This window comes from Fundulus heteroclitus, chromosome 16 (assembly GCF_011125445.2).
Source record: "Fundulus heteroclitus isolate FHET01 chromosome 16, MU-UCD_Fhet_4.1, whole genome shotgun sequence".
NCBI lineage: Eukaryota > Metazoa > Chordata > Actinopteri > Cyprinodontiformes > Fundulidae > Fundulus > Fundulus heteroclitus.
Window position 1 is genome coordinate 18,722,577 of NC_046376.1, and position 22,610 is coordinate 18,745,186.

A 22,610-nucleotide genomic window follows, 5' to 3' on the forward strand; every position below is an offset into this window, starting at 1 on the left:
ATCCCAACAGAAAATACAGTAGTTTAACAAGTAATATTTCAAATAACACCTGTTGACTAAATGACGTGTGTTTGCCGTTTGATTAAACTTTTTTCTAAACTAAACGGACTACTTATGGTTGTGGGTCAGATGCATTAGCATCATGCCAGAAAAAAAAAAACACAAAACAAAAACAGTAAAACATTCAAATAAAACTTCACTTCTCAATTAAATACAAAAAAAAAATAAAAAAATTCTCAAGGCACAAATCATTCTAAGCAGTTTGTTGGCATCTAGCTTGTACAGTGAATAGTACGCAACATTGAAACAAAGGGAGCTCTGAAACTATGACAGGCGTTTTGGTATAAAGACAAACATTGGCACCTTCCTTTCTCCTGCAGGGGGGAAAAAAAATAATCACTTCTGATGAAGAAAAAGAAAGAAATCTCTCCAGATTTCCTTTTTGTCAAACATCACAACAAAAACATCTATTGAACAAGCGTGCAATCAAAAACTAAAAGTCAGTGCCCAAAAATATGCAAGAAAAAATCGGGACAGCCCCGATTTCAAACCAAACCATTGGTACACACGTTTGTTTTTTTTTCTTTTCGTTTTATTTTAAGAAGAAACCCTCTCCCATCAGGATTCATGTGAGTAAATCTCAGTCCTTTAGTAAGTCGGAGGCTGATACTCTCCCTGCTGCCCCTGGGTGCTGGTGAAAGGGCCCTGCTGGTAGCTCGACTGGGGAGGTGGGTACGGGGAAGTGTGGTCCTGCGCGGGGTCCGTGTATTCCTGGTTAAACTCGCTCACTCCTTGGCGATATCTTCCGAGTGCAAAGTAGGACAAAAGGGCCTGCGGACAGAGACGCTTGCATCAGTCGAGCGTCGGACGTTTCGACAGACACGAGATTCAAACAAAATCCGAACGAGAGGCTCACCCAGGTGACGATCGAGAAGAAAGAGAAGGCGATCACGGCCCTGGCAGCGTCAGCCACGACATGCGTCATGGTGGTTTTGGACCACTGGTTGGCCAGGACACAGAAGCAGATGAACCACAGGAATGTCCACGCCGCTGTTTAAAAAGACGGAAAATGAAAACGGGTTCTAGTTAAGGTAAAACAAGCATGGTTATACCGCACAAAACCCTTGAAATAGCTTTATTTCAATTGTTTTTTTACTACTTCTTCCATGCAAATGCATTGACAATACTCCAATATATTGTATAGAAATATTATATACAGTGTGTGTGTTTAAAATCAGCAGAAAAGCTTTTTGGAGGGAATTATCTAAATGGTAAAAGCCATTAAGAAACTAGAAACTGAGGTGGCTTTGCCAAAACAGCAGATAAACTCAGATGCCTCTTTTCCAATAAAAGCATCTTGATGGGAAGGAAATAATGAACAACTATTATTTAGCTGTATGAATATTAACCGTTTCAAAGAACCGCTTCAGATCTGCGTTAAAGAGAGCCGCCATCCTCCTCCAGACTGAAAGATGTCCGCCGCTTTGTTTCTCATCTGTTCCGAATCTGAATCCGTTCTTTTTATCGTAGTATGGGGTGTTGCTTTCATTTTGGAGATGTTTTAGCCAAATCCTGCTGTCAAGAAGTTTTCTGTGTAGGTGATTTATTTTTATTTTTTTTTAACTTAAAATGTGTTTTTTTTTTAACTCGATATAAAACAGGCTGACAAACTGTGGGATGTTTGCAAAACATAACAGGATTGTTCATCATCCATCTGGCTCTTTTTTTTTTTGTTAAGTGTATAATCTTATGGATTTAAAGGGAACTAGAACATTCATTTAAAAAGCACTCCATCCTTTTTACCTGAGAAGGCCAGATCTCCGATGACGATGTATTTTCTCTCCTTGGCATTGCTGATGTTCGGGAAGTAGGCGTCCAGCAGCAGGAAGATGAAACAGCCCAAGAAGGCCAGGATCCCGATGCCCACCGCGTAACTGCACGCACTGTCGTTTTTGTTGAACATGCACTCTGCATTTCCTTGTGTTTCTGGGTTAATGTACCCTTCGGCTGTAATACTTGCGAAAACCACAATGGAAAACACCTGCAAAGAGAAAAAAAAAAGGAAAAAAAAAAAAAAAGTCAAGCAGGGTAATTCCTGGAAGAGTTCCTCTTCAGACAAACGAAACCCTCATTAAAGAAGATCCAGAGACGCTCAGTTTCAATTCCTTCCCACGAGGATATCCGATTAAAAAGTATCGCAGTATTTCTTGCGCATACATTGTGAACGAAACGGTAAAGGCAGCGAGTTACATGTGGAAGTTTCATGCTATGTACCTCGCATGCATAGTAAGGTTTAGATTCACAGCATAACGTTCGGCTTTCTCTTCTGACATGATTTGTTCTTCCTCGAGGAGATTCATTTCAAGCAATCCTTCAATGATCAAACAATCAATTCTTCTTATTAAAACATCTTTGACTTGCATTCACAAAATAACACTTAAGGAAAAAAAAGTTTTTTCAAATAGCCAACATCATCATTTAAAACATCCCTTCTTTTCCTACTGAAAATCTAATTTGTTGAAATAAGCTGCATCTCTCTCTCTCTCTCTCTATATATATATATATATATATATATATATATATATATATATATATATATATATATATATATATATATATATAGTATTTTATTGGCCCTTGAGTACATCTGACATGACACTTTAGGCCTGCTTCACCTCCGCTCTAAATGGACCTTGAGTGACCACATTTGGATAAGGACACATTCCCTATTAAAGACTGCCTTTTGTGTTTACCTCCTAAAAAAAGACAAAAAAAAAAATCTTAAAATATCACTTCCATTGCCAAAAATAATCAAACATTCTGAAAGATCATAAAGTTTAACTTAAATACGATCAGTTAGATATCAAAAATAAGGGAGATTGGCCTTGGAGTCTGTGTTGCACTGAATAGGGCATCCCTGCTATAATAAAGCTCCTCATATCGATGCCCACAAACGCACCTGCTTTCCAAGTTCCCTAACTATGCTATGGAGAATCAAATACTTTAATAAATGAAATAAAACGGAACTAAAATGGCTTTTCAGCCTTTATCCATCCCTACTTAGTGCGCTGTTTAATCGAGCTTGGATATGAAAAGGAAGGAGGCAGCCAGGCAGCAACAGATGACGCTGGGACTTTTTTCACCCCCTCAGTTCCTGGTAGTTCAACACAAAACACAGCAATCACTGTAGACCCAGAGCTACATCTATTGTCCCTATTGTTTTTGTCTAATTAAAAAAAATGAGCACTAGTGTAGTTCCCACGCATTGAATGTGACACGCAGGTTACCTCCCTGCAAGGTGTCGGGCTCTTTTAGCGCAGTGACACAGCAGCCGCATGCTAGCTACAGGCTACCGTGAACGCGGGGCAGCTGGAATACATTAATGACACTTTAAAAAAAAGTTTATAAACGGTTTAAAAGTTGAGAAACGCTTCTTGTGCATCTCAAAAACCAAACTTAGCCAACAGGTTGTTCTCTCGGTGCCTTTGCGGGACACCTAGAAGCAGACATCTGTTAGCGTCACCAGGTGGAGGTGACAGTTGCTAACGTGAATCACTCACCCAGCTCAGGAAGCGCAGGACCGTCTGCGGCTTCTTCACAAAGCTCCCCACGTCAAAGGCCCCGCCGGCCAGGGAGGCTCCGTAAGCGTTGCTCTGCATTATTTCACGCAGTGGAAAGAGAGGGGAGTGAAAAAAAGCCCGTCAGGCAAAACCAAGACGAGTTACAAACTCTTCCTGTCAAAGTTCGGAGGGGGGAGTTTCGATTTGTATCAAACTACTTCCCGAAAACTTTTGAGAGACCTCCCACTTTTCCTCCATGATGCGTTCAAGGTCACTTCGGAAACTCCCTTGAAAGTAACCCCTGTTTTTGTTGCATTTTTTCATTTCTTTCTCTCTTTTTTTTTTTTTTTGCTCTGTTTTGTTGTTGTATTTTTCTCACTGTAGAATTATGTTGATCAATTCCAACAAGGTATTTTTCTTCTAGACATAATTCATATCTAATCAAATGTTCCAGGACCCAACGGACAGCGAAGAAGCACAAGCTACCTTGAACTTCCTCAATTGTATTAACCATCAGGTGCACTTTCAAGTCTTTTCTGTACTGCTTTCACTATGAAGAACACAGGTGGGTACCAAATCTCTATTGACTGGACACGCAAACAAGGCACAGAAAAAGTCTGGAAAGGAACCTCAACATTTTTGGAGCTGTGTTGTCACGCCTTAACAGTAGGGCCCCCCTTGGGGAGCAAACCATATTGGTCGTATAAAAAAAAAAGTCTGTAGGTAGGTATATAGAATTGGTGCCGAACAGACATCGGGAGAGGGGAAGATGTAATACACACATACACAACTACTGTATTATGAATACATAAGTGTTGTCAGTTTGTGTGTGTGTGTGAACATGCATAATATGTAGAGTATTTCAGCGATGGGTGCCATCCCCCTTCCAGGATGCAAGCAGAGAGGACCTCCAGAGCCAGGAAACCTACAACCCCACTTTGCACAGAGGCCTGCAAGTGCACCAGAGAGAGAGAGAGAGAGAGACCGACCACGCATCTACCAGACGATGACCATGGAGCAGAGGGCCCCAAGGAACCAGGAGCAACAGCATACACACTCCCCCAAGCCCCGCTAACCCAAGCATGAGTCAGGTGTGGAATCCATGGCCCTGGTATACCTAAACCCCCCAGGCCCCAGTAGAGCGCCTGTCCGATATCCAAGAGGAGCCATTCTCCTGGACAGCCAGCTGGGGGCGGGTCATCACTCGCTGCAGTGCCCTCAGAGGCTCTCCCCATTTCCAAGTACTTGAATTAAGTCTAAAAAGTAAGCACACCTTTAGTTTATGGCAGACCTTTAGTTTATGGCAGGAATCTTTAACCGGTTACCTTTTTGAAATCCTATCACTTGAAAATTACTAAAGTAATCTAAGATGGAATAAGATAATAAACTTTCATTAAAAAGTTCACATAGTGTATTTAGTCATGACAGAGAAAGTTTTTTTATTTAAATTTTCAAAATATAATATAATATAATATAATATAATATAATATAATATAATATAATATAATATAATATAATATAATATAATATAATATAATATAATATAATGGCCGTTGAGCTTCGCTCCTCTGCTAAAGGTGAAGTTGCAGTTCCTCATTGTCGACCACTAGATGGCAGTGTACACTCATGATTCTTGACTGTGCCACTTTCAAAATAAAATGTCAGTGCCTCTGTATTGGGATACTTTGAATCCTCCTTTGATGTATGAGACCTTCATCAAATTAAAAATATGCCCATTTTCATATTTCTGACCTATGTGTCTACTATGTCCTCAGCACAAAGGCTGTCATACAAGATGCAAGTTTGCACCAATTACAAATTACCCACAGCTGTAAGAGAGAAAGAGGAAGTATGTTTTTCACCTATTTAATGTTTAAAATTATCTTTCGCTTTGCTTTGTCATCCATTTTAATCAGTCGCTTCTATCTTTTTTGACACTTTGCTCATTAGTGTAAGACTTATCGTTGGCTTACAGATATGTGAAAAAGCCAGAGAGAAGCATTTACGTATATCACAGGAAACAGAGCCTCTTGGTTAGGTTTTTTTTTTTTTTTTTTTTTTTTTTGCACTTTCTTTAAGTGGTGGCTTTGCATTATGGAAAGGAACCTGTAAACCACTGTTTGCAATAACCCACAGTCCTTAGCGGTGCTCTGTGTTAGATGTTGTCGACTAACCCACAGTAAGTTTCTCATCACCAGCCATGGCACACGGTGGGAGCTTCACTGTTAACGTTTGTGAAAAGGATTCTGACGACGAGTAAGTAGTGTTTTTTTTTTTCTTCTTTCTGTACGAGCTGCAGATTTTTAGGAGGTATGACATCTTAGATTAGACAACATTGAAAGTCTTGACTCAAATCTGAGTAGACGTAGAGCGAGAGGTAAACATCCTCATTTCCAACACATTGCAGTACCACAAGGGCCCTTTGCTTCTATTTAGAATTATAAAAGTATTAAAAATGTGTTTAGTGGCAGAAAACTCTTCAATGAACTAAAAAAAAAAAAAACCTTGACCGTTTAGCTCCATAGATACGCGTGCATGTGGGACGTTTTATGAAAAGGGTTTCCACCGGGAGTGTTTGGTTGCAAGGCTGCGGCACTTTTAGCCAAGATTATTTCCACTCCCCTGCAGACGCACTGGAGAAAGTGGACCCAGTCAGAAGTCTTCCCTACTCTTCAAAGAACCAGCGTTCAATGTCCAGGAGTATCCTGAAGCCATACAGATGGGAACGTTGATAGAACACTTAGACTCGTCTGGTATTAACTCTTTCAACCGCTCCAAACCTTATGAGTTTCGTTATCGTTAAAAATGACCCCAGAAATTGCACTTTTCAGACAGCGAGTCGACAAGCAGCAGTGAAAGAAGCAAAGAGTCACTGAACAGTAAGCCGAGATGCTCTTTACAAAGAAATAACTGGTCAGCCGCCACAAAGAGGGTGCTCTCCTCCATGCCCAGTCGCACCACTGGTGAGTTTAATCTCACTTTTTTTTGACAACGATTAGTCTACACAGCTGAGCTATTTAATGGCTTTTCTTTCCTTCTGGGCTCAGGGTTGCATAGTTCTGCAGGCATAGCCATGAAAGCCAGACGGACACCTGCTGAACTGCCTCCCCGGACCTCGTCCCATGACTCCCTTCACACCCCCAGAGTCACCCAGGAAGGTACAATTCGACCCGACTTGGAGGAAGTTGGTACGGAATGTAAACAGAAGACACGAATTGACCAAGGGGACAGTATAAATAAGGTTGATATGCAGTGGAGTGAAAATGTTTCTGCGTTGACAATGTCCACAGACGGAACAAAATACTTGGTTGGTTCAAGGTGCGCTGAAGGCAGTAAGGAGCAGTTGGTGTCGGATCTCCGAGGCCTCTCCGTGAGTGAAGGCATGCGTAAGCTGCGAGCCATGCCGCTCAGCCTGGTGGACAAGAGGGAAATCAGGTAAATGGGACAAATATCCCGTTCACATCTGGCAAGAACCTACGCCCTGAGCCGTCCAATCAGGCAGTTTTAAAAATGGGTTTGAACACACGCCAAAGCGTTTTACTCAGACCACCTTTGGAGGCGCAACGGATACTTGTCTGGATCCATCCTAGGGTGCTCTAAAATACTTTTGACTAAAATAACCTTCTGTAGACAACCAAAATCAGCAAAGCTTCCTGTTGACCTATGATGATTAAACACTTAAACAAATAAATACAATAGTGAATAGTCTTAATGAACCTCTGGTTGGAATCCTCCTCAGTGGGACATTTTTTTCCCCCTTTAAAGTCAGAGTTTTATTTATCAGGGACCAGAGTGTGTGAGGGATTTTCCGCCCTATATTTATAGTTTTGTGTTGATCCTTTTTGGAGCTGATTAAATCTGCTGTGGTCACCAGGTTGCACAATGACCCACAATTCGCATTGTTCTCACTGGCCACAATAAAAGCCACACCTGATCAATTGTTTGTTGACAGAAATGATGAATAAGCCAATCGGATGCCAAAAAAGGAAATCCGTTTTTGGCAGCTAGATGTGTTGAAGATGACTTGCTGAAGTTCAAACTGAAAATAAGAACGGGTCAGAGAAAAAACATTGTCAGACTTGTGCATCTGCATCTGAAACGGCCAGGGCACGCGTTAATGCTGTTAATGGTGTGGTTCCTTTTTCTTTTTGGCAATGTTTTTGACTAACTTATTTCTGTTTATTTCTTTTGTTTTTATTTTTTTTTCAAGGAAATGTTCTTTTAGCCCTGCAGCTAGGAATTCACTCAACAGGAACTTCTTCTGCAACAATCTCCTGAGCACATACATTTCAAGGGTAGGTTAAAACATTCCCTGCTCCTATTACAGTTGAACAGCTCATGGGATAATAACCACTTACGCGTGGCTTGTTTGCTTCCCTAAAGATGTGGCGCCACTGCACGTTCACAGGCCACCCTATTGTCAGCTTCCTGACGTTGTGGAACTCGTCCTTGAAGAAGCTGAGTGGACGCTACGGGACCGGTGTCCTCTCCTACTTCCTCTTTCTCCGGACCATCCTGTTCATCAACCTGCTCCTCTTCACCATCACCTGCTTGTTTCTGGTCATTCCTCAGGCCATCCACCCTCCTCCGACTGACTCGCGTCTTAACAGCTTCACCGGCATCGAGCTTCTCACTGGCACGGTGAGTGGGGTTGTACTCAACAACCGTCTATTGTTCTCGTTTCATTCATCTGATCTGGAGCTGTCCCCGACTTTTCGCCTATGGCAGGGTTACCTCTCTCAGAGCTTGATGTTTTACGGCTACTACTCCAACGTCACGATTGAAATGAATCAGCTGGCGGCCCACAGTGCGGTGACACACATGGTGCCCTACTGCATACCCACAGCCTATTTCTTTACCATCACTATTTCCTTCTTTATTATCTGCATCGTTCTGGTGTACAGGTGGGTGGGAAATACTGCCCCGTTTTGCATATTTCCCATGTGTCCATCAGTTTTTTGTGTGTCTGATGGTCAGTCTCCTCCTTTTCAGCATGTCCAAGTCCTTCGGGAAAAGTTTTCAGGTGTTCAAGTCCACCGGGGATCTGTCAGAAAAGGTTTTCTGCTCTTGGGACTTTAAAGTCATCAAGAGGCCATCTATCAGACTGCAGTCTGAGAAAATCAGCACTCAACTCAAAGTAAGCGGTCATTTTTTTAATAATCGGCCATCTTGCGCAGCAAGAAATTAGCCGCTACAGAGTTTGCTCGCTTTCTCACTAAAACCGTCAGATCAATTAAGCGAAACTGATTCTAACACAGGAAACCTACTAGGCGTTCGTTTTCACACTGCTGTTTGTTTTTTTGATTTTTTTTTTTTGACAGATATTTTTTTTTTTTAGCTGTAAACATGTCGATAACGTTGATTGTTTTTTGCAGTAAGGTTTACATAACTGCACACACAGTTGCGGAGAAAAAAAGTACTCGACATGAGCATTTGATGTGGTAGCTTTCTGTATAGCCATCCCTCTCTTCAAAGGAGTTTAGGGCCACCCCCTCTTTCAACGTTTATAGTATCTCCATCAGTTTGAGGTCTGGACTTTGACTGGGTTCCATTGCAACACAGTATTTTCTTTTTAATACTTCTGTTGTAGAGCCGCTGCTGTGTTTGGATTGTCACTCTGTCGATGGCCAGGTTTGCGTTGAGCTTCAGCCGGCGGCCTCGTGTAGGATTTAACAACGGCGTCGTATACAGCGTCTTCCAAATGGATTCAGGCCCTTCGAGCCTTTTCATTTACATTACAGCTCTACACTTCAATGTATTTTATTGGGACTTTATGCGACAGACTACTGCCCGCGTCCTCACTAAGACTAAGAAAGTAGAGCACATCGCCTCAGTTCTAAAGTCCTTACACTGCCTCCCTGTATCTCAGAGAATAGACTTTAAAATACTTCTGTTAGTCTATAAATCCCTGAATGGCTTAGCACCTAAATACATTACAGACTTGATATCAGTGTATCAACCCTCCAGACCACTCAGGTCTTCTGGCTCCAGCCTGTTCTGCATACCTAGAACACGAACTAAACATGGAGAAGCAGCATCCACTTACCTGGAACAAACTTCCAGAAAACTGTAAAAGTGGTGAAAGCCCGAGTTCCTTTAAATCAAGATTAAAAACACATTTGTTTAGAATTGCCTTTGACTGTTCTAGTTAAACTGTTCTACTGTTTTTAATGTTCTATTTTTTAGTTTCTACATTCTATTCCTACTTGCTTTCATTATGTTTTATTTTCCTATATTTTCATCATTTAAAGCACTTTTGCATTGTCTCTGTACTGAATTGTGCTATATAAATAAATTTGCCTTGCCTTGCCTTGCCTTACTACCAGGTAGTAAATAACTGAAGAGGAAGGAAAGAGTATTTTTTTTTTTTTTTTTACAAACAACAAAAACCACCCCAGTGTCAGCACTTCCGTTGAAGTGTCTTTTGCTCTTTTTTCAGCCACAAGGTTCTTGGTATATCTCTACCACCTTTCCATCAACTTTAAACAGCTTCCCTTTCGCTGCTGAGGAAACGTAAACCCACACCATGGCTCCGTCCGAATAACTCGAAATATACCACTTCTCATGGCGACCTCTGACACACTTCCACTTTGGCTAAAGAGTCCTTACCCAATAGAGATATTTGACTGGAGCCCATGATGCTGCCGTCACTACCATGACTAGGGGATGGTGTAGTTAGGGCAGTCTGCAGAGTTTAGGTTTCATCGCACACACCATTTATTGCCTGTTGGTCAGAACGTCATATTTGGCCAGAGCGCCTTCTTCCACATGTTAGCTGAGTTTCCCACGCAGTTTGTTACAAACTAGGGCCGTGGTGTAGCCGTTTCCTTCCACCTTAATCCTATCACATCATGACAAAAAAATACATTCAAGTTTAAAGTTTCAATGTGATGAGGAAAAAAACAAAACAAGGTAGTTAAAATCTTTCGCGAGGCACTTCGTAATTTACTCGGGTATAAAAAGATCGTTGGGTTCTGTAGCTGCCAAACAAGCTCAACGCCTCAACCCTTCACCACCTTTTCCTACTGCTGTGCAGCAACGATAGTTTCTCTCATTTGGTTGGCATTGCTCATGTTCTTAATCCTTGGTATTGTTTCGGCAAATCCCTGTTTTCTGCTTTAAAAGCTTCTGCCTTGAAATAGGTGTTGGCTCTTGCTCCTGGTCTATAAATTAAATGGTTGCCCCTCTTGAATTCCATATATGAACAGGTAGGGTGTATTTTTTTTTTTTTATTTGCCCCATGACTGTAATGGCACTTATGCAAAGTTACAGTTTGTCTGATGGGTGTGTGTGTGTAATTAAAAGCTGTTTCTTACAGACCACAGATGAGTGGTTATTAAGCAGCCTTTGCTCATCAGCTCCACCTAAAACGGACCGCTCTTCCAACAGGAGCAACTTTCTGAGCTGACCAGCGGAGAGGAGGAAAGCAGTCCCATGCAGCGGTGTTGCAACCTTGTCATTCATGCAGTAGCATGGCTCATTTGTCTGGCCAGCATCTTCCTCAGTGCCGGCGGGGTCTACTTCCTATCAAACTCAAGAAGCCTTGTCGTCACCATCGAAGCATACACAAAAGTACTTCCTGTCACATTGATTCAGTTCTGCTTTTCTTTGCTGCCATATGTATTTTTAGGAAGTATATTTTAGCACCATTAACTCACAAAGTTTCTGTCTGTCAATAAATGGAATTTTAAGTGGACAATAAAAAGAAAAGTTAAAAATAATAGACCTCTGTCCTCTGCTCATCACATGTTGCTCCTTACTGTAACTTGTTCCCACTCTTCTGCAGCAACACTTCGGCCCACACCACAAGAATCTGCACCTTTTGTTCACGTCTGCAGTGGTGTCTGGCTTCAACCTGCTGCTGCCTGGCATCTTCAACTTGTGCGCTTGGATGGAGAAGCACAAGTCGCCCAGCACACGAGTGTATGTCTCCATCTTCAGGTGAGAGACGGTATTGACATGGGTGGAAGAATGGGGGGAAAAAAGTGGAATTCTGATTTATTTTATTGTAATTCAAAGTTTAGTTTAAATACCGTGTCTTGCTTTTATCATGTTACAAACACAAACTTCAATGCGTTTTACTGGGATTTTTCAAATGATCGTCTTAAAATGAAAAGAGAACAGTAAGCCGTCTTAGTCATCCACCTAAAGTGACAGGTCAGTCAATGAGAGCATTCAAGGCTTGTGGTAACTCTGGAGTAGCCAGAGAGATCCACAGCTCATATTACGTTTATTTTTCTTTAAACACCTCTGTCAAAGTCTAGACCTAAATACGACTGAGAATTTGACGAGACTTGACAGACATTCATATTCTACTCTGGCTAACTTTGAGACGGATAGGCAAAAAAAAAAATCCATCTATATGTGCAAAGCAGGAAGAGACATGCCACCAAAGACTTTCAGCTTTAACAAGAGGATTTCCTGCAGTGTATTAACTGGGGAGCTGATTGAAAATGTATGGCACACAGATTAATATTGTAAAACATTTTGAAAACCATGTATCAACTTTTCTTTCCACTTCACAATTATGGCCGCTTTCTCCTGGGCAACTACACAATCGTAATAAAAACATGGAAGTTTGATTGATTGCAACATGAGTGTCTTGGAAAAAAGGTTATTGGCATGAATTATTTAACAAAACTCTTTATATAAATTTTAAAACTTAAATCTAATTTTAATAGGATGCAATGTGGGTGAACTCACCCATACAGACTTCATAATTATTATTATTATTTTTTACCTTGTTTATGACACAGATGCGGAAGTCTTGTAAAATGGAAATGTAATGTTTCGGTCTTGAATTCCCAGGAACCTGCTTCTGAAGATCAGTATTATTGGCGTGCTGTGTTACCACTGGCTTGGAAAAATTGCTGAGATTCAAGACCATCAAGCTTCGGAGGTTACAAACACTGCCGTTCTTAATACAGACAGGACTAGAAATATGAAACCAGACCAGGTGTCGCATTGAAAAGATCAACAGGCTTTCAACAGGCGACATAATTGGCACTCAGGCAGTTTTCTTTTACTATCATTTGAAACAAAAACAAATTGCTGGACATTCTTTCACTTTGTGCTTCTGTGTAATAGTGTTGGGAGAATTTTGTGGGCCAGGAACTTTATCGCCTCCTCCTGATGGACTTCATCTTCACAGTGCTTTACACCTTTCTAGGGGAGTTTATTTGGAGGTAACGTAACTGCACAGTAGGGTATTTACCTGGAGGACACGTCTTTCAGCTCACAGTGTGATGTCTTCCCTCCAGGCTTTTCTCCCAGATAATATTGAAGAAGAACAGAAAGCCTGTGTTCGACATTGCTCGTAATGTGCTGGAGCTCATATATGGACAAACTCTTACTTGGTGATTGGTCAATTTTCAACATATTTTACAGATTATTAACTAAACTGCAGCAGATTAAGTGTCCTCTCTGCTGTTTCCAGGCTGGGGGTGCTGTTGGCTCCTCTTCTCCCCGCTGTCCAAATCGCAAAACTGTTTGTGCTGTTTTACATGAAGAAGGTCAGCAAAGCACGCGTCAAGAAGTCATTTCCATACAGCTTGCGAAAAAAACCGGATGACAAACATTCTTCCTCCCTTTTTATGTTTTCCTCTCTCCGCAGAGCAGTCTGATGCTCAACTGTCAGGCATCCAAAAAGCCCTGGAGGGCCACTCAGATGACAACACTATTTATTACTCTGCTGTGCTTCCCCTCGTTTCTCGGTGCTGCCGTTGCTGTCGTGTATACAGTTTGGATGTGAGTGCCGTGTTTTCTCCTTGAATGCGTTGGACACAGGAAGTTTTGACTTGCTGTCAAGAGTACACAAGGACGTTTTGACTTAGAAAGGTCCAAGAACTGTTTTTTTTTTTTTTTTTTTTTTAAAGAAAATGGAACAAAATAGGAATTAGGAGTGAAAAAACAAACACATGCACATCACCAGTGAATGCAACTAATTTCATTTTCAACTAGCTAGCCTATCTAGGATGGCACCAGTAGAAGGAAAGTGTCATTAAACTGTTGCCAAAGTGTCTGTGAGTCTGACAACTACTAAAAAGTTAGTGAAGGTCATCATACACTTGCTTCATAAATGATTAAGGGTACATTTTAAGTTTAGGAGAGCCTCCATTGAAGGTTTGCAAAAAGCTGGATTGCTGTATCAGTGCAACTGTCCTATAGATGGGCTATACTTTTGTACAATCTCATCATGGGATGCCGTGCCCCTTTCACGAGATCCTCAGATGGACACAGAATTGACACATCCTTTGGCAGCTGTAGAACACGCGCTGTTGACCATTTTGACTTTCGATACAGTAAATAACGAGGAGGAGCCACTTTAATTCTCTCTAGGCAACTTTAGAAATACTAGACTGGAAACACACAAACCTATTCAGATGTGAAAGATTTTAGGATATATTCAGAATAAATCATAACGTCACTGCTAATCTGCCCTAGTCCTGCTGAATGTTTTGAACCCCTGCTGGTTTTTGATAAATGTGAGGAAGTAATCCTCACCAACCAGTATGTCCCCCCCCCCCCCCTTTGGGCAAGATTCCACCATTACTCATCAGGGAGGCATTGACTAACCTTGGTGTTTGCATCGTTGACCCAATTAAATTCCTTACTGCTGTCTGGCTCTCATCAAAATAAGAAAAAAAACTTGACCTACAATCAATTATCTAATTTCAGCCCCAAAGCTAACTTCCATTGTTTTTTTTTCTTTTTTCCAAAATGTTGGAAAAGATTGATTTTGAAGAACTGCGTCTTGACTCTACTATTCCTGACAAGTTCTGGTCCAATTTTCAACCCTTAATAACTTGTTTTTAGGTATGGATTCTGGTAACAATGCTGCTTTTGGTGCTTTTAGATATAAATGTGTGAACTTCATTTACACTTCTATACTTAATCAACTAATTGGTCTCAAATATGCAATTAGTGAATGACATGCGTGTTTTTACGAAGTTCTCTACAACACATTCATTTTCAATTAAGCATGGGGGCACATCATCTAAAGACTATGAGAACATCACAATGAATTACTGGTAGTCGAAATGTAAATGTATTATTTAAACTACAGCTAATATATTTTTTCAATATTTAGGATATCTTTATTTTTCCCAAGGGACCATTTCTTTTAAAGCAATAAACTGGGGGAAAAAAACAACATAATCATAACTTGCACACAGCTACACACTCAAATAATTAAATGTATAACTGATGTGCTTACATGTATTTAATGATTAGAAATATAAGTAATAAGCTAAACTAACAGGAGACAAAGTAGAAAATAGAACTTCAGCTGTTTTATTCGATGGATTAGGGTGTAATATTCAACAGATTAGGCTCAACTGGTTATCTAGACTTCATTAGACTTTTCAAAAGATACAAATATCAGGACACATTCAGGAATGTTTTTGTGACAAAAGATAGTCAACCCTAAAGTAACAAACCTCAATTAAGTATCTTAAACCTTTTAAATAACACTTCAAAATGCTTTAAACATAAAAACTTTTGTTTTTGCCACTACATTCCTGACAAATGACATAAACTTGTATCTGTAATATTTCTCTTTTTTTCCTTTACTACGAGGCACACAATGACATTTTTCTCAAATGTACATTTTGAATGTGCAGTTTAATGACTTTAGGGTCTAAGTCACATTGTAACTATAAATGCTGTAAACAAGCTTTTAAACTCATATGAAACTGTATAATAATAATAATAATTGAACTTTATTGATCTCACAATGGAGAAATTCACTTCTGCATCTTAACCCATCCCTCGGGGAGCAGTGGGCTGCCACTATGCGGCGCCTGGGGAGCAATCAGTATGATAAAACAATTCTGAATTATTAAAGATGCAAGGTAATCAGGGAATTATTCACTCTACTTTTGTTTGCTAGTGAGGAAAAAAATGTCTGTGCACTGCTTTTCAGTCTATTTCACACAGGAATTGATCTGTGAGTTTGCATGACTTGTGTAGTAATAGTTTAAAATATTGTGTATTGAAGGGTTGTATACATAAATAGACTTGACCTTTATGTGGTTTGTAGCATTTTAAAAAACATTTAATGCAAAGTTGTGTGTGTTTATGTGGGTATAACTTTGACTGGACTAGTCCCATTTTTCTGGTTCTTCTTCCTTCATGCACAGCAGCTTTCTTCCACAATGTCCCCTTTTGTCTTTCAAGTGCTTCATGGCTGCATTTCTGGCCTCGTTCTCTTTGCTTTATGTGTATTTGCTACATCTAGAAATACTAATTGGGAAATGAAACATTGCTTTCAATTGTTTCTGAAGATTTTTTTTTTTTACATATCTATGCCAATTCAAGCTAATATTTCTTTGCTTTAGTGTCAGTGTCAACACATATCTTTGTATTTCAATTAAATCGTAACGCACTGATAATATTCAGCCGTGAGAACCCAAATTTCCTTGCAACAATGTTGTTGTAACTAATACAAATAATTTAGTAAGAATTATACTTGTTTCATTGTTCTATAAGGATTTGACCCAAACAGTGCAATAGGCTATAGGGAAACATTTGCAATTGTTGCAAACGTGGGACTAAAGAGGAAGTTTTCCACATAGCCTCACATTTATATGCTAATGCTCATTATTGATCCATTTAAAAAAAAGAGTTTGTATTGTATAGTATGAATTTTGACCATAATTCCCCAGAATGACTTTCATTTACAGGATCAAGCCTTCATCTGGATGTGGCCCCTTCAGGAATGTAGCCAGTATGTTTGAGTCTGGAAAGCTGTGGGCTGAGAGGATGAAGGACTCTCAACAGATACTGTCTTGGCTCATTCGAGCATATTATACTTTCATAGATAATCCGCTCTTCTTGTTCCTGCCCACTGGTATCTTTCTGTAAGTGCTAATCATTATAACTAAACTGTGTTCTTTGTCTGCGGTTGGCGTGATATCATGATGTTTTCTTTATCGTTTTCAGACTGGTGATATATTTCCACACCCAGGTAGTTGATGGCCAAAGGAAAATCATCAGGCGATTGGAAAAGCAAATTGAAAATGTAAGTAAAATCTTGAATTGGTCTAAGCTAAAGCTATGCAGGCGCTTGGAATCATTGACTCTCCGAAGTGTGCATTGTCATAAAACAGGAAGTTGGCGCAGTCATTAAAATGTTTATACCCTCACATGGAAGTTTTGAAATGGATTATGACAGCCTTGGAAAGTACCTTGCAGACACTTTTGAACTTTCATTTTATGTTACAACCACAAGTCATTAAGGTATTATGTGATACAGATCAAAACAAAATGGCTCATAATCGTGAAGATGATGGAAAATTAAATGTAGTTTTCATCTTTTTTTTTATTATTTTTTTATTATTTTTTTGTTTGCAAGTAAGTGTCTAAAAAGTGTGGTGTACATTTGGATTCATCCCTGCCCACAAGTAAATACATTTAGCTCATTTTGGAGCTATTTCTCTACCAGTCATGCCATGTAGGGACTGAAAAATTCTGCCTCTGCTTATTGCCAAAATAACTCCAGCTAGGTCAGATGGATGGAAATTGCCTCTGAGCGTCCGTTTTCAAGTCTTGCCAGATTCTCGGTTGGCTTTTGTTCTTTGTTATTTTTTTTTATATATTAATTGGGCTATTCAAACAAATTGACATGCTTTAATAGCTTTGACTGTAGGTTTAAGGTCTTCCTGCTTGAAGGCAAACCTCTGCCCCACTCAAGTCTTTTGTGGCTTTCTTCCAGTATTGTCCTGAGCTGACCGCCATCTTGTTAATCTACTGTTGTCAGTACTTCTTCATACACTGCATATCTCTGAGCTCTTGCAAAAATGTAAGACGCCGGTAAACTGTGAGTCGACTGACATGTTTTTTTTTTTTGTTTTTTTTTTTATTTCCCACTTGCTTTCAGGAAGGCAAAGACAAAAAATTCCTCATCACCCAACTGCAATATTTGTATGAGGAAAATAATCCAGATTCCAGTCACTGATCTGGTGAGGTTTACCCCCTTTTAAAAGAAATTTCCTTGGTAATTCCATGGGCTCATCACTTAAGGAGTAAACGATGAGATTGAGTACTGGATTTTTCAAATGTTTTCTTTTCTCTTCAGAGGAAGATGATATCTCCCCGTTGTCATGCATACTGACGGATACACGTTGTTATCTCATCAGCGCTGAGACGCCTGTGACACTGAACACATGACTCATGAATGTGAAACAAAAGTAAAATAAGTAGCTTTCTGAAGTGCCAACAGACTATGTAAGATGTTATTTAAATACTAAATCAGGCTTGCTTCTGGCACAATGCATTTTTTATGTTCACTTAGTTTTTGTATGGCATTTATAAATGTTTTGTATGTGAAAAACCAAAATAAAATCCTATAAAAGCATATATTACGTTTATCCAAAATCATCTGGGGTATTTCACAGTAATCCTGTCTGGAGCAAACAGCAGTAATGCTCTTAGCTGTCTCATTAGTTATCTTCTGGAAATAATAAAAATTTAAGAAGTACGTTTGCATGTTATGTTGCATTTTAGGTCAGCCTCTTCACTACAACACAATCCTAAATGTCACTGATTTTGTTTTGGACAAAGACCGAAAGCAGAATGATATCTAAAAATTTAATATAATTTTTTCTTATGGTTCAACAACACTGAAGTAGACGCATGTTTGGGTTTTTTGAGAGAGCGTGGTATCAAAAGTTTTGCTAATGCTCTCGTCCTGAGATAACTCGTTTATCTTTCATAAAGAACTATAGGTCTTTTGTAAGAGTTTCTTTGGTTTGTCATTGGTTGAATGCCAAAGAGAAGACATGGAAAACTCATGGGGCTTTAAGTGTCTGATAGGAATCAGGAATGGCTTGATGTCTAGAGCGGAGAAGTGGGCGTGACAACTTGTATTGAGTGAGCTGTCTTGGCCTGCAAAAACATACTTTTTGTAACGATGACAAATATGTTTTACATGTTTATTTTAAGAAAACAAATTTTTCCCCAACAATTCCTCCTCAAATTAGCACAAAGGGACTATTAGGATTTTTTTGAGATGAGGTTCTGTAAAGTTATTAATTGCTCCACCACATGAAAGAGGCCTCTTCACTGTGAGTTTCCTTATGAGAACAGGATACGATTCTTGAATAGCAGATATTAACAGTCACTATATATATATATTCACATGAGTTTGTTGGGTTATCCCAGCCAAGCGTAGCACTATGTGACGTTATGGGGGTTGAGGCTGCCCGCTGTGCCAATTCGCCTCATCCACTGAGTCTAGTCAGTTTATTCCAGATCTACCAAGAACAAGGTATACCTTTTAGATTTTGAGTCTTTCACATTTGTAACAGTGTCAAGGACTGTATACTCTATACTTTACACATCTCACAGTTTGAAAGTCATCAGATGAGGTGGATTGGCGATGGATACATTTAGTATCATGGGTGTTGTTAAACTTGCCAGCCAGACCAACTTAACCCCTGTGTATTCAGTAAACAGCTTGTCAGTCTGGGCAGAATATGGTTGCATCCAAAATGTTCAAATTATAGATCCTGTCTCCTGTTTCTTGACCTTTCATGAGTTCAACAGTTTGAACTCTATCACGCTTAGGAAAGGAGCTTCGGACTGCTGTGCTGATTTTGGACAGCCTTTAACTCAGAGGCCTTTACGCGGCGGTTCTAATCTGCTTCCACTGACCCTGTTAGTCCCACCTTTGAAATTGGGCTCTACCCGCTGCTTTCCAGACCGATATACCATGTTTACAGCATAAGTCAGTCAGTCTGGCTAGTCGGGCTACAATGCTGTTGGGCAGAGAAAACTGTGCCAAACTAAAATGACCTCTTGCAAAAAGTGTAGACATTTAATATCAACAAAACTACTACATCCGGGTACCAGTTACAATGCTACAGTCTGTTAAAATGGGAGGAGTAATGCTGGGTTTCCACTCTGAGGATTCCTTAGCTTTTTTTCCACTGAGATATGCCGCCTAATGCAGATAAAGGAACTATTACTGGTGACTTCACAAAAGATCACTTCAAGGCTGATACCAATCTCTAGCGGCCATTGGGCAAGGGTCAGGGCGCACCTTGAACAGGTCGCCAGTTCTTAATCATGTCCCATCATTAATGGGACATGGTTAATAACTAGGGTAGTGGGCTGTAATTCATGTTTTCATCAAACTTTCCAACATTCATAGAATATGTTTTACCGTTCTCATTTTTGTTCTTCAGTTCAATTAATGATGCTAATCACAACAACATGAATAACATCATCAGTGTCTGGGAAATTTAAATTAGCAAGGGGACGCAAACAACCATTTATCTTAGGCACTCTTTAAACTGCAAAAGACAGCCGAACATGTTATTCAAGTTGGGCAAACATGTTAATCTTGATAACTCATGAAATGCAACACTAAAATTAATACTTGCTTGAACTTGCCCATTTCTACAGCTGCCACGATAAAAAGTTAAAACTGCGGCAAAGCGCAACACGTTAGCGTCACCAAGTTTTTATAACACCTCATGCAACCTAACCAGTTGTTTGGGAAGCTTGTCTGGGGGGCAAAAGACTTTTTCCATCCTGTTTAGTTATCTAAACACTACTGGAAGTTTAATTGCAATCGTGACAGATGAGACTGGAGGCTGCAAATGCGTACGGTGGGTCTGGAGTAAAACAAAGGATGAATATTTGGAAAATCGTGTCATGTTCATGGATTGGTATAGTGGTAAATGTGTGATGCCATGGGCCTATTTCTGGTCTAAAGAACCTGGAAACTTGTTCAGGGTCCATAATAGCATGGACTCTTTGAAATGCCAATGCCAAAATAAAATCTTGTGGTATTTAACAGAAAATTGAAACAAGTCAACATGGGGTCTTCTTGTAGGATAATGATCCAAACATGTGGCCAAATAAACATTTAAAGGGTACATCAGACACAAAAACAACCCTTCTCTAATGGCCACCTAAGTACCAAGACCCAGCTCCAATAGGAAACCTACTGGACATAAAAGAGGAGCAAGGACTCTGGACCATCTGGAGAGGAGTTGGTCAGATCCCCATCTTTTTCAGTCCACTCGAACCCTGTGGGATGTTATAGAACATATAGAACAAAAGACTGAAAGATTCCCCATTGGAAAAAATGGGTAGCACATTCTATTACCAGCAGATAAATCAGATATTTTTTCACTCTGTTGACATCATCTTCTTATTCACGTGATGAGCCATACTGAATATTTTCTGAAAAAAATGGCAGTAGGTTAGCCTACCTAACAAACCCTCCACAAAGTTTACTTTTTTATAGACCCTAACCCTGTCAATTTATCCAGACTTGTTCCTGTTTACCTGCATTAGATGATGTGTGCACCAAAGCAACATCCTTATCACTCCTCACTCGACAACCGTGACGCTAGTCAGCCCCCGCTTAAAGTTTTCAGCCTGGCTGCTAAACAAGTTTTGTGACATAGATTTGTTCAAAAACATTTTTCCTCTTAACATGAGATTAAAGGAAAACTAAAAGTAGGAGGAGATTTCTTCATCCTTGTGTATAAAGCATGGCACCATCAAGAAGTGGCCATAAAATTTCTTCCGGGACTACGACTGTCTTCCTCTGCATCTGGAAAATGGCCTCTGGTAGGGGAAAAAAATCTTTCTTGGATTATTTTTTTTTTGTTATATTGCAGATTCTTTTATTGCTTTATCCTGGCTTTTTTTTTTTCCTTACAGCAAATTGTAAAAAAGGTACCAAATTGTATTTCTTTCAGAAAACACCGAAGCAACACCTGGAAAAAGAGTTTTCATCAGTCTTCCAAAGAAATATATGGATGATTTATCGAAACACATGGCTTTGGTAATTTTTTTTCCTGATTCTACAAAGAGCAATTTTAATCTAGATATTATTGTAGTCTTGAAGTTCACTTTTTTTCTATTATTTAACAGGATCATGGCTTGCTCATCACAGATCTGAACGCCAATATAAATGAAGGATATCTGGCTGCCTATTTCAAACCATTGGGATGCGTCACAATGTGCAAGGTAGATTCTAACCCACCTTTTTTGTTTTGAATTAGTTTCTAAATGAAATCTATAAGCATAGAGAAATCCCTATTTTTGTTTTTGATTTGATCCCAGATCAAGAACTGCCCCGGCCCTACAAAGAGTAGATTGGCCTATGTGAGGTTTTCTACAGAAGGGGAAGCAGACATGGCAGACTGGGCTGGTCCTCACTATATTGGAGGGACAGAATGTACAGTAAGACGGGTTGTTAGTCCGAAGGTGAGTGGAATCTGCTTTACATTAAAGACATTTGTGCATTTGCCATTGAGCATGATGTTAAATAATGTAAAAATCTGTCTTGTAGAGTGCAGATGAGATAGACAATGAGGTCAAACCAATGCCATCTAAAGTTCCACCTCGGCGTCCAATGGGTCTGGGCTACATACTGGAAGATCCCCAGTGGTTAGAGGATGAAGACGATGCACAAACAAACCAGTTTTAAGATAAATCTGGCATTTTGAGAGGACTTGAGAAATGGGCTTTAAGAAGTTTGAAAATATTGATTTCTAAATAAAGAAACATGTAACCTCTGAACTCTTCCTGATCTATAGGTTAAATAAGGTGTGTCATGGAGACATGACACATTTTCATTTTGTTCACAAAAGATCAGGTTTTGCTTTTAAAATGCTGGTGTATCTTTCGGAAAAATGTTTGAACTAAGTGTATTATTGTCAAGGGTAGACAAACATTACAGTATGTATGTACAAAATTAGACAAGCCAAACTGTCACCACATGGATAATTATATTCTCAAATAACTGCAAAACACTGTGAAATATAACGGAACCACATTTATCTTGTTTTTACCATTACAAATATGTACATTATATTGAAATTACTGGTGTGTGGTTTTTATTCATTTGTAATCAAAATCATGGCAAAGGAACAAAAAAAAAAATACAAAATTCATGTGAAAACTTGTTACATTTAAAGCATTGACAAAAGCTTTAACTTTTACTCTATAGCATAACAGTTAAAGGAATAAGCGAAATAAATCAATAACATCCATTTCATGTAATATAAAAAGCAAACAAAAAAACTA

General features: G+C 39.5%; 3 protein-coding genes across 5 annotated transcripts; 2 read left to right on the top strand and 1 right to left on the bottom strand.

The window, feature by feature from the left end:
* Positions 1-390: 390 nt before the first annotated feature.
* On the bottom strand, positions 391-3,765 carry syngr2a (synaptogyrin 2a). Its single transcript, XM_036148696.1, has 4 exons — positions 3,561-3,765; positions 1,804-2,041; positions 917-1,050; positions 391-831 (listed from the first exon to the last, which is right to left on the bottom strand). The coding sequence occupies exons 1-4, from the start codon at positions 3,657-3,659 to the stop codon at positions 649-651; spliced, it is 654 nt and encodes a 217-aa protein (XP_036004589.1). The 5' UTR covers positions 3,660-3,765; the 3' UTR covers positions 391-648.
* Positions 3,766-5,656: 1,891 nt separating this feature from the next.
* Positions 5,657-18,023, top strand: LOC105936192 (transmembrane channel-like protein 6). Of its 3 annotated transcripts, XM_036148734.1 has the most exons (21): positions 5,657-5,816; positions 6,189-6,313; positions 6,392-6,523; positions 6,608-6,704; positions 6,738-6,748; positions 6,851-6,995; positions 7,771-7,855; positions 7,944-8,201; positions 8,289-8,464; positions 8,553-8,697; positions 10,950-11,132; positions 11,347-11,501; positions 12,369-12,459; positions 12,648-12,745; positions 12,821-12,916; positions 12,997-13,072; positions 13,174-13,307; positions 16,244-16,420; positions 16,503-16,581; positions 17,440-17,521; positions 17,638-18,023. In XM_036148734.1, exons 1-20 carry the CDS (start codon positions 5,761-5,763, stop codon positions 17,515-17,517), a joined length of 2,397 nt encoding a protein of 798 aa, XP_036004627.1. In that variant the 5' UTR covers positions 5,657-5,760; the 3' UTR covers positions 17,518-17,521; positions 17,638-18,023. The 3 variants fall into 3 exon arrangements, with proteins under 3 accessions (XP_036004627.1, XP_021179432.2, XP_036004626.1); XM_021323757.2 differs by having other exon boundaries at positions 6,608-6,748; XM_036148733.1 differs by lacking the exon at positions 6,738-6,748 and having other exon boundaries at positions 6,608-6,718.
* Positions 18,024-21,076: 3,053 nt separating this feature from the next.
* On the top strand, positions 21,077-22,405 carry LOC118566463. The gene is made up of 5 exons (XM_036148693.1): positions 21,077-21,146; positions 21,278-21,363; positions 21,453-21,548; positions 21,645-21,788; positions 21,874-22,405. Exons 1-5 carry the CDS (start codon positions 21,137-21,139, stop codon positions 22,009-22,011), a joined length of 474 nt encoding a protein of 157 aa, XP_036004586.1. The 5' UTR covers positions 21,077-21,136; the 3' UTR covers positions 22,012-22,405.
* Positions 22,406-22,610: the final 205 nt, after the last annotated feature.